The sequence below is a fragment of the Haplochromis burtoni genome, unplaced genomic scaffold (genome assembly GCF_018398535.1).
Source record: "Haplochromis burtoni strain Fernald_Lab_line unplaced genomic scaffold, NCSU_Asbu1 Contig_516, whole genome shotgun sequence".
NCBI classification, from domain to species: domain Eukaryota; kingdom Metazoa; phylum Chordata; class Actinopteri; order Cichliformes; family Cichlidae; genus Haplochromis; species Haplochromis burtoni.
The window spans coordinates 230033-242735 of NW_024582877.1; the positions used below are offsets into that span (position 1 = coordinate 230033).

General features: G+C 36.4%; 1 protein-coding gene across 1 annotated transcript; it reads left to right on the plus strand.

Moving 5' to 3' along the window:
* The first annotated feature begins 3606 nt into the window (after positions 1–3606).
* LOC102296873 (macrophage mannose receptor 1-like) lies at positions 3607–9187 on the plus strand. The gene is made up of 6 exons (XM_042214088.1): positions 3607–3671; positions 4870–4917; positions 6718–7157; positions 7405–7774; positions 7892–7980; positions 8121–9187. Exons 2-6 carry the CDS (start codon positions 4881–4883, stop codon positions 8217–8219), a joined length of 1035 nt encoding a protein of 344 aa, XP_042070022.1. The 5' UTR covers positions 3607–3671; positions 4870–4880; the 3' UTR covers positions 8220–9187.
* Positions 9188–12703: the final 3516 nt, after the last annotated feature.

The following is a 12703-nucleotide window of genomic DNA, read 5'->3' on the forward strand; positions in this document are numbered from 1 at the left end:
TATTTCAATAGACCATGTGATTTTTTTTTAAATCTCTTCAATAAAAAGATCAAAATGCATAATTTACTCATTTAATATTGCCTGTATCTAAACTGTTATACAGCCTTTGTGTCGCAGATCACAGCAATGGATTCCCCTTTATTGTGATGGATGTTCGCACTTAGGTTCCATATTTGCTGCAGTAAATACTTCCCTGGGGCAACAAATGTGTAATAATCCACGGCTGAAAATAGCCTCTTCAAATACCATTTGCTCTTGTTTAAATAACATTTGCTAACATTTTCTAAAACAGATGTCTACATTGCATCTGTTATAGAAAATTTAACACTTGTTAAAATAATGTAAAGATTCTAACAAATAGCAATTAAAACATAAAATACACACAATTATACTGAAGTTTTAGCTTGTTACATGCACCTAATCATTGGATCTGTTTAATGATTTACTGCATCTCTTCAGTAGGCGAGACTTAGAGCTGTAAACTTGGTGGGGAAAGATGAAAACTGTTGAATGATCGATTTTGAACTTTGTTTGAAACTCTGTTGTATGACTCACAGATATTAATAGCCATGACTTCACTGAAAGACCTTTGTATATTCCATTTTTTTACAAGTTTACAGCCATCACTCGTACCTGTATCATTACTAACAAATTTTAGGTCAAAACATTTTTAACTTAACCAAATGAAGTAATTCAGAGGTTATCATTGTAAATAACAGCAATTATATTGTGGAGGATAAAATGATTCCTGGTTTATTTTTGTTCTCTTTTACATTGCAACAAGCCCAGAGAGACCTAATTCTCATTGATGTCTTATTGATCAAGTATTTAGAGCAGCACCTCCTCTATCTGTTCACTGAAGCTTTAGGCAGAATCCCCTTTACACCTCTTTAGTAAGGTGAAAGCTAATTCACGCTGGGCTCAATATGCCAGCATCTCATTCTGTCAGTGGATAAATGTAAAAGCAATACATCCTTTGATGAGAATTCTAACACCGCTGAAAGGAGGAGGACTCTTGACAGATTAATTGTTATATTTTTAGTAAAATGACACATTTTACACCTATACCTAAAATGTTTCCATTGTTCCATATTTATTGTTGTAGAAAAGAGAATTGTAAACAAACTCTTTTCATAGCATTTCTGTTTAGTTTTTTTTCGTCCTCAGAAATGATTTGTAAAAATAGACTGAACATAACACGAGCCTGAAGCAAACTAACTGCCTAATGACTGATCCATTCTGTAGCATGGAGGAGTCGGGATTTTGAAAAACAGTTTGAAGGTGTCAGCAACACATTTGTTTTCCATAATAGTTTTTATTACTGTTCATTACATCAGCAGGTACAAATTTTATCATGTTTAATGTTGATTAGTTTCTATTGGAATTCCAACAAAAGGTAAAAACTAAAAGTTAAATATAACTTTTAAAACTCTAGCTCTATAAATAAATAACTGAAAAATAACTGTAATCGTAACAAAACCTTAGATATAATATCAAGAATAGCAAAAAAACGTCCTCAGCCTTAGTCAGAAATTGATTGTTCCAACCATAGAAAGAAATTCACATGCAGCATTGTGCAATATCACTTTTAAAGACAATTTCTTTTACTCCACGTCAAGATTACTACTATCAAAAAAGTAATCCATTACATTATAGCCCTACTTTCAGAAACAAAATTTGTACAAATAATTATTCCATTCCATTTGTTTGTGATATTGTTCAGAGAGTTGGTAGCTCATTAAATCGACCTCTCAGTGTATTGACTTTATGTCATTACATATTTGATATTGGCAGCATCCCCTCCATCACATAATCAGGTTCCTTAATTTCACTCAGATTGACAGCTTTAGCTAAAGGCATCATTCTCCTCCACAGGCCTCACCACCAGTGTTATGGAGCTGTACTTAGCTTGTTTGCACTTCTTCATAATTTGAAGGCATTATCAGCTGACATTCATGTTATAACCCTTGCAAAAAATAATGCAAATACTTCAATATGTAATTTCAATACTCTATATTATTTTGCTTGTGTTATTTTGTAATTTATTAAAGTCAACACCACTACTGTAAACCTTCCCAACAACAGGACACAGGCTATGAAGACTTTGCCAGGACTCAACTGAGAGGCACGAATATGCACAACATTCATTCAGGAAACTGAGACTGGCATCTTTGGTTTTCTGTCTTTTTCATTTACATTTGCTGTATGTTTAAGTTAATGCACCAGAAATACTGTGAGCCAGAAATATTAGGTTGGACTCTGGACTCAATAGATCTTGAAAAAAAGTTGAATTGTTGAAGTAGAATTGCTGCATTTTGTGTTTGCGTAGTCTGCAAAAATCTTTTATCATTGTGTGAGAGTTGGAGGCAATTAGCTGTTTATCTAATAATTTTTGTTTACTAAGGTTTAAAGTTAGAAAAAAGGAATGTTAAACAACCTTAAATTACATTGAGCAGAACACTGCCTCTGCATTGCAGGTTTTAACACCAGGCAACTACAAAGAAATATTACTTGGATGTTTGTAAGTATGTGGGGGAGGAGGAAAAAACAAAAGTTCATTTTAGTTACGACTGCCTGAAATGTTGTTAAATGATGTTTTCAGTAGGTGAAGCAGGCTGGCGAGATGAAAACACCACAAGGCATGACAGTTCTGTGGGTACCACCATAATGTAAAAGGTACAAGAATGTGTGAAATGTGTCCTATGTGGTCCCTACCTTGGTTTCAACCCTTGCAGCAAGTTGAATGCTTGGCCACATCCCTTTCAGCAGTCATGTCACAGTAAGTGTTTTGATTTTAACAGCTGCTGGAGGTTAAAGTGAGATCAGTTAAAATGTTTGAAGCCACAGAAATCAGCACTATCTGCAACAGAAGAAACAGATGTTTCCAGCTCTGTGGGATTTTGCTCATTTTGATCTTTTTTTAAAAACTGTAATTAATCTGGTGATTTCATGGGGCAGTAATGTGAATTACAACCCCATCAAAATGAACTACACAAAGTTTTTTGTGTCTGGATCGTAATCTATAAGTTTGCATTATACGTTAAGCGCACATAAACACACATTTGCCTACAGTGTATGTACTGGTCCAAATACTTGCACAAGTACATACAACATATGTTGCTTAGTTATGGCGTTTCATGTATGCCCTGCCTGCTAGCATCTTGCACACTGCTGTTATGTGCTGGATTGTTTCAGGGGCATCTTTACACAGCACATGGGATCTTGCCTGGTGTGATGAACTCCAGCCTTTATAGATCTTGTGCTCAGAGCTTGCCTCTGTGGAACCTTCTGGCTAACAGAAGGCCGGACAGTCCTGATCCTTAAGGACCCCCAGAAGGGACCGGCCCCATCCAACTACCGGCGAAGTGATTGAAGCTTTCTAACATCTTGCTGCATGTAGAAAGTGATCTGAGCTTCATCTCATCTCCTTCTTTTACACAACATCACTGTTGGTCTTCTAGTCAAGTATGTCACAGTGACTTATTGGATGCGTGTTACCAGCTAATTTGTCTTATGATTTACATATGAAAATAAAGTCGAAGACTGACTGACTGACTGACTGACTGACTGACTGACTGACTGACTGACTGACTGAAGGGTGGCCAATTCATCGTCTGCATTCATATGTGGAGCATTCAGATCTCAACCTTAAAACAATATTCAACAAACTTGTAAGTATATCTTTATATTTTCACCATTTGAGTGTTATAATACATTTAGATTTTGTTATTGTTAATGTTTTTTTATTGTCTCTTTACATAGAAATTACAGATGGAACAATATGTATTCATTCTATTGCATATATTCTATGTCAATAAATGAACAGTGTTTGTCTCTTTTTAGTTTAATATTGACCAAAAATAAACACTGAAAAAGAAAATGAAAGACATCTTTCAACAATGTGACAGAGGGCTTAACTTTTGGACTCTTAGCTGTAAGACGTCCCCCAGAGCCATTCAAACTACATCAAAGTGATGAAGTAATAGATAAACAATTAAATGACAGAAAAGTTCCTGTTTTTTCACAATGTAGTATAAAAAAATCTGTTTCTTTCTCTTGTGTCTACAGTAAAATAAGTAAACAAATAATTTATCTGGGCAATTAGACTGTTAGAACAAATTTTACTGTAATTTTTATACATTTATTTATACATTAATTTAAGTATCTAGTGTCGTATATTTTCAAAACACACGTCACAACAACTTTGAACTTCACCCCAGCATTAACAACAATAAGCTTTCATCAAATATCCCCAAACTTTAATTTAATTTATCACAAATTACCCAAAATTACCATGGACATGTCACCCGAAATTTACTTACCAGATTTTATAATTTGCTTTAATTTCGCCACTCCTGAGCCAATTTAAAGGTTGAGATCTTCCATTCGGCGAACAGATAATTTAGAATTCATCCAATGTGCACAAATTTGCGTTTTCTTTGAACAGGCTTGTGCTTACCTTTAAATCTTTTTAGACCGGTCTCGTGTCCGCCTCATATCAGATCGCACCTTTCCGTCTGCACCTTCTGTGCTCTGCAAAAGCATGCAGTTTTCTGTCAGCCTGCGACCTAGTTTACACTCAGAGCTGGCCCTCTCTTATTAAAATACATAAAAGAATATATAATCAGCAAATAAGCACTAAGAATATATATTTATTTATTAACAATAGTAATCTTCTTTTTTTTAACACATCCCCAAAGTAAACTTTTAAAGTCATTATTTTCTGAGCTTATTCTCATTCTCAAAAGCATGTTATGTCATTCTTTAACTGATTAACACGTCAGTCAGAGAAACCTGGAAACAAATGCAAAGTAATGCAAAAGCTCTAAAGTTGGTGTTTTATTTATACCTATTTCCTTCTCTTTACAGTGAAATCAGAAATGGGCTGTTTCCCAACACTAACTCTCCTCTTCTTTGGTAAGATCCCAAATTTGTATAATGGAAATGTGTGATTTGAATTGTAAAGTTGAAAAGGAAGCCATAAAAAACATTCAATTATGAAAACAGTGTGTCAAAAAGAATTATATGTTTCATTTTATTAACACTTTGAGGAGGTGCAAAGAGGTGAAACAATAACTTGATACTCCTTTTCCAGGCATTATATAAACCCCTAAAAATGATCTTCTAAAGCTATACCTTTGACACTGTGCATAACATGAACTACTCCCATGCAGACACTTCCTCAACTCTCACTCATAAATTTTCAGGGACAAGAACTTCACGTCTCTCTTTTATGAGCAACTGCTCTGCTCCATGTGTCTGTTTCAATGGAGAGCTGCAGAGCATACACAAACAAGTGTTGAGTAACATTACTTTTATGAGGAACTTACATTAAAGGTTTACTGCCAGTAAATGTGATTAAAATTATGGCGCTACCTACCAAGAAAAGTGGCCTGTTGGAGTGCTTTCATGCTACTAAAAAACAACAACACACTTTTCAATTTAGCTTACAAGTCAATTAAGCCAATACGGTAAAAAATATTGTCTCTCTTTCGAGTCCTTGTCACTCTTGCTTCAGTATTTTGGATCAGCTGAAGATTGTGAAGAGATATTGTGTAAATGCAAAAAAGCAGTCCAATATATTTGTTTAATATGGACACAGAAGGATATATACTGGAAGGACATATATAAAATGATTTCAAGATTCCTTACAGTTTTACAGTGTTGCCCATTGTTATTTGAACTGGAATCCATAAAAGAGCCCAAAATCAAGTCTTTCAGGAGCAACTCTAAAATTCTAACATTGTGTCTAAGCTCTGACTAAAAAGGTAAATATGCCACGGTTGAAATAAACTTGAATTATTGTTTCGTCTTCAGATAATCGAGTAGTTATGACCCATTCATGACCCCAGCAACAAAGTAAAATATGCTGTTGGGATATGTTTAAAAATAAAAATGTTTTCTATTACAAAAACTGTATGCAGATACTTAAATCCCAAATATAATGGCAAACACTGAATTCAATATTGATCATATAACATTTGGTCATTACTGCAACATTACTGCCCTCCTTTAGCAGTTTTTATATTAGTAGACTGGTACCCTGTGTAGCCTGTCAAAAAAAATTTTTTTAAATTATAAGGGCAAAAAGAATCTTTAATTAAGTGTGCCTATGCCAAAAGGCACACTTATTACTATTGCTCGGATTTATTAAGTGTGCCTATGCCAAAAGGCACACTTATTACTATTGCTCGGATTTATTATTCTTATTATTATTATTATTATTTTCCTTTTTCAGCCTGAAATTTCCGCGCGTAACTCATCCCACAGTTTTGACACAAGCTTCATATATGTTATATCATTTTGTGCGGCTGGATCAGGAATGGTGTGCTATGACTTTTGGTGTTTATTACTTCTATAGTTTTTTAAATATGAATATTTTAATGCAAGTTTTTTCCCATTGAAATGAATGGGACGGAAAGTGAAACTTAACTTGAAACGAAAGTGAAACTTAATTTGTGGAGTGTTGGCTCACTCACTTCATTTGTGGTGTGTTGGCTCACTCTAGTGGTATGCCAGCAGTAGTACGGCCTGTCTACCCTTATTTGGATTTTATTTTTGGAGCCGTATGAATGGCAAACTATACTCATTGGCAGCGGCATAGGCACACTTAAAATTTCTTCAGAAATTTTCGCTTTCTAGTGTTTGTTTTACCCTTTTCTTGTGTGTACTGTGAGGAATCTAATACTACTTATGCTATCTATTATCATTGTTAAGGATTTAGTCTCTGCTCCTGCTCAAAGTTCCCTCCTCGTAAGTACTACTACGTTGACAAAAAAATTAGCTGGAACGATGCTCAACAATACTGCAGAGAGAAGTACACAGACCTGGCCACCATTGAAAGCATGGATGATATAAGCAGGCTAAATTCATCTTTTTCCTACGACTGGGCATGGATTGGACTGCAGGATGACCCTGAATCCTGGAAGAATACGTTAGGCAATGACACCAACTCCTGGAGATGGGCAATAACTGGTGAAACGAGCAAAATTGATTACCACAACTGGGACTCTACTCAACCAGATTATTATCTTGCAAAAGAAACCTGTGTGATAATGGGTCTTGGAGGAAAGTGGTACGATAAAAACTGTGGTGAAAACAAAACTTTTGCTTGCTACAATGGTAAGAAAATATTTTCATTCATGGATTTCACCTACTGACCTGACTACTGACTTCACCTGCATTTTTCACTGGCAGATTTGGCAGAAATCATCACTGAAGATTTGCTGTATAAAATATAAGAAAAACCTTAGCTCAAAAAGTTTGAACTTATTTGAAAACATTAAATTGATTATCCAAAACTTGTAATCATTCACTGCAATGCTAACTGATTAATATCCCTAATAAATTGAACATCTATCATCTGCCATGGATGCTTAAACACTTGCTTCATGTGTTTCCCTCTCACTGGTTCATTTTCTATCTGCTGCAGTTACAGAGCAAAACAAGAAAAACTACATGTACATCTCTACTACAAAAAATTGGACCTCTGCTCGAGAACATTGCATAAAACTAAGCATGAACTTGGCAGTGATCGAAAACAGTGAGGAGAACGCTGAGGTCAGTTCATTAAAACCAAACAGTGATGACATTTGGATCGGTCTGTACCGAGTGCCATGGACCTGGTCTGACAAGAGTCAGAGCTCCTTTAAAAACTGGCGAAGTTCCAGCCCAAATAACCCTCCGGGTAACCAGCATTGTGTGGTGGAGAATAACCTCCACGTGTGGGATGACGACATATGTACAATAAAATATGCTTTCATTTGCCATCAAGGTAAATGTTCAATAACACACACACACATAAAGAAAACTTGTCCTGACTAACCCTAACTCCTGTTTCTCAATTTGTCAAAACTTACTGTTATTTTATAACAACACGTTTCCTTCTAAGTTGCAAAGTTGAGGACGACAGTGAAGCTGAAGTTTGTGACTGATGTTGACTTAAGTGACTCTGCAACTAATGCCCAGATCCTCCAGCAGGTAAAATCCTTGTTTTTGCTTCTGTAAAAAAAAAAAAGCAAACAAACAAACAAAAACTGAAAGAGCAATGGATAAATATACTGACAGATAGCTTCAACAAAATGATGAAACCACCTACTTATCTTTCTATTCTATCACAGCTAAGAGCCAAGCTAACAAGTCAAGGATTGACTGATTTCAAACTGCAATGGAACATTCAACCCAAGAAACAAGAGAACAAGGAGAATAGTGAAACTTAGAGAGATTTGGGGTGCTTTGGATCATTGCTCAGCCTTATAACTCAAGTGTGCTAAAGATTCAGGGCAGAAATTGATGACCAGACATTCTCCTGAAGGATTTTCTAATGTTTTAGAAAAAAAATTTTTTTTTTTTTTTATGTTAAACTATGACAAGTCACCCAGTTACCAAAGCAGAAAAGCAGCCCCAAAGCATTACACTACCACAACTACTTTTTTTTGATGTGATATTCTTTTTATGAAATGCTGTGTGATTGTTTTTTGCATAGCACAGTAAAAATCTCCAGAAAGTTTAACTTTCGTCTCATTAGGCTAAATGGTTTGATAAACAGTTTAATGATTTTGAAACCTTAAATACTAAATTGACCTACGGTTTTGTTTTTATCTGATATGGTTAAATGTGAAATGTCTGACTTGGTTTTGTTTGATAAACAATTTGGTGTTTCTGAAGATAAATATTAAATTGACTCTTATTTTTTGTTTGTTATCGTCAGTCAGTAGCTAAAAGAATTAACTGGTATTTGTTTTATGTTTATTTTTTTGAATTTTTGATCTTTCTACTGATTTGCAATTTGTTGTTATCAGTTAACAGCTATAGAGTTAACCGCTAATTGGGTTTCTATTCTGATTCTCCCTTAAATTGGAAACAGCTATAAAGTTTGGCATTTGTTTTCGTGTCTGTTTTTGAATATTGATCAGTTTAATTTGATATTGTTATCAGTCTGTAATCAGCTGAAAGCTATAGAATTTCCGGTATATGTTTCTGATCCTTGCAGTTAATCTTGAGATTAATTTTTATTATCAGTTGGTGACAAGTTAATAGTCTTGGGGTTAGTTTTTGCTTTTACATTTGATCTTATATTTGATTTTTGTCGGACTGATAAATGTTAACAGTTCTAAATTAACTGCTATTCTGTTTATGCTGTATAATTTTCTTTGATTGACTCTTATCTGTGTAATGTATAGTTAACTGAGTGAATCAATTCCTCAATTCATTCTCATATTTGTTTTGTTCGATTCTGAAATAATTACTGTTACGTTTATTGATAAATCAAATCTTATTATGTTTGATTAATTTCTTATCAAGTCTTGTTAGAGATTATTTTTTAATTAATTCCTAAGCTGAATTTTGGCATGGTTGATCTCATCTTTTATTAGTTTAATACAATGTTTTTCTTTTTTGAATTAATTACCAGCTGGGTTGAATAGCTGTGATTTTGCTTGCTTTGAATTAAAATCATTAAGTTTGCAGTTTTTATTTTTAGTATTATTTTATTGTTAAAATTGATATTTGCAGTTTCGGGAAAAGAGAAAAGCATTGCTTTGTCATCGTTTCAAAATAGACATTGAGTGTCTAATTCTTAGTCATTGGTGAAGTTGAATTTCGGTTTCGGTTTCAAAGAATAAAAGAAAGATGTAATAATAATTAGACCTGGGAGTAAGGGAGCCCTTGTTCCTAGAAGAAAACAAAAACCAGATAGAAAAAAAGAAAAAGGGAGGAACTTGAACAAAAACAATAAAAAGAGAATTTAAATAAAAACGTAATGGCGAGCATTGTAATTTCACCCAGAATGGAGAATTTGGATCAATTAGAGAAATATGTCAACAACCGGATGCTGGATGGTATAAAGGATAAGAAAGCAAGATCTACAATGGATAACAAATGTAACAAGAAATTACATACCCAGGAGTGAAACCATATTCCAAATAGAGAAACAAGCTAATGAAGAATATGAGCAAGCACACTGAGAAAGGAAGGAAGAAGGAAGGAAATCAGGAGGCTCCAAGAGGAAGGAAACTGACAAAAAGCGAGAGCACATGATGACAATAGATATGTGCTACTGGATGCTAAGAGGAAAAGGAAGACGAGTAAGAATCCAAGATCCAGACTGCAAGTTATAAGGGGAAGACCAAAAATCACAGTCATCATCACAAAGAACTGGGCTGCCAACTACAACTCCTGGAGTTTCTACTGTGCTTAAACTCTACCCTGAACTACCTGACTGTTTTAGATTGCCTAAATCTGACAGCACACCTGGGGACACCAGTCATCCAGCAACCCTGAATGCAGTGATAATGGATGTCACACCTGAAGGAAAACCTGATGCAGAGGGAGAAAAACAACAAGATGCTGGTGGACGGAGTGTGGAAGAGAGAAGGTGGTACTTTTCCTTTTCCCGCCATGTTTGGTTCATTTGATGTCCTTGTATTTCCTCACTGCCACTTCCCTTGGGCAGCTTGTATCAGTTCTTCCAATTGTTCTTTCTGTTTTACTGGAATATTGGCTGTAAAAACTGTCTCCATTGTGGTCCATTGACATGAATTGCTGAGTCTGTATAGATGTTTTACTCTTTTTCCTTCTGAAAGTTGTAGAGCTTTGGTGAGAGCCACGATTTCTGCCATCTGAGCTAAGGCAGGTTGTGTGATGTTTCCTTGTACCGATGTTCCACATCTCTCCATAGCAAATTTCCTCCCCTGTATGAATATCTGTCTGTATAGAAGGTGAGATACGGATGCTCCAGTGGCTCAGTTCGTAGATCGGATGTCCCTAATTGCTTCCTTTTGCAGTCTTGTTGTTGATGTTCCATTGATGTCATTCCCTCAGCCATGCTGATCACTTGCGTGCTAGGTGATATGTGGCTGTATAAGTCCCTGTCAGTACTCTTGCTGCAGCATTTTGGATTAACTGAAGACTTTTTAGGGAGTTTTTAGGACTTCCTAATAATAATGAATTACAGTAGTCCAGCCTGGAAGTAATAAATGCATAAACTAGTTTTTCAGCATCACTCTGAGACAGGATATTTCTAATTTTAGAGATGTTGCGCAAATGGAAGAAAGCAGTCTTACATATTTGTTTAATATGTGCGTTGAAGAACATGTCTTGGTAAAAAATGACTCCAAGGTTCCTCACAGCGTTACTGGAGGCCAAGTGTGATGGCATGCCACACATGGTAAGCTCCACACCTCACCACCCATTGATTCACTTTAGTTTAATTTACAGTCACTACTTTAAAATATTCTACTTATTGTTCAATATTGTTTCTTTACACAACCCTGGTTCAGCAATGGAAGCGGGTCGGTTAGCTGATGTTTTTGTTGCTGCCAGAAAGAGGGGGCAAGCATGGAGCCATAATGCATGGAAGGCATCGAGGGACACCTGGAAGATACCTCAGCAAAACCATCTGGATTCAGCAAATACAAGCACCAGTAAGACCTCTCAGTCTACCACTAGACCACCAAAGGCCTCCGGTAAGAAGCTCATTTGTTATCTTTGTGGATTAGAGGGCCATACAAAACCTATGTGCCCAAGAAATTCTGCTAAAATGGTGCAAATGTGCTTTGCCCCTCGTTCTAATGCTGATCCTGAGTAGGAGAGTGACAAATCCATCAAAATGAGTCAGATTGAAGTGAATGGGGTTCTACTCAATGCCCTTCTTGACTCTGGCAGTTCTCGGTCTCTTATTCACTCAGATTTTGCCCCACCTAATATTGTTCGCACCAGTGATACAATTTCAATCTGTTGTGTCCATGGAGATGAGAAAAGATATCCGACAGCTGACATCTACATTAAAGTTCAGGACCAGATGTGTCTGCTGAATGTGGGTGTTGTGAACAGTTTGCCTTACTCTGCTGTGTTAGGGCGTGACCTTCCTGTGCTTTTTGATTTGTTGGAGTCTGAGCAGACTGAGGAGTGCAATGTAGCTGTTACCAGAGCTCAGGCTAAGCAAGTCAGTACCCACTCTGAGACCCTGAGTGCCCTTCCTTTTTTTAATGAGGAGTTTGAGATAACTGTAGTGAAGCCACGGAAGACCCGCAGACAAAGAAGGCAGGAGAAATTCAAATTTTCACCTGTGGATACACTAACAGACGCTGAGCCAACACAGTCACCCCTAGGGTTTAATATTCCAACTGAAATCGCTGAACTCCAAAAATCTGATCAATCTTTAATATCTCTTTTCCGGAAGGCCAAAGAAAAGGAACCTGGAGTGGAGCAGGTTCTTAACAGTGAGTACATCTTGCAAAATGACATTCTCTATTGTCAGCAGGGGTCGGTGCTGCAGCTGGTGGTTCCCCAGAAGGTTAGAAACGCCATTCTCACCTTAGGGCATTCTATTCCGTGGGCTGGCCACCTTGGTAAACACAAGACCACAGCTTGCATCAAACATCATTTCTACTGGCCTGGTCTTAGCAAAGATGTGGCTCAGTTTTGTAAAAGTTGCCCACAGTGTCAGATAACATCTGCTAAAATCCCCCATAGAGCTCCACTCCAACCTCTCCCTGTCATCGGCACTCCTTTTGAGCGTCTTGGAATGGATATTGTAGGGCCTGTTGAGAGGAGCAAAGCAGGAAATCGTTACATGCTTGTTGTAACAGATTATGCCACAAAATATCCTGAGGTGTTCCCTTTAAAATCTATAAAGGCCAAGCCCATTGCATTTTGTTTAGTGCAGTTCTTTGCAAGAGTTGGGTTTCCACGAGAAATACTA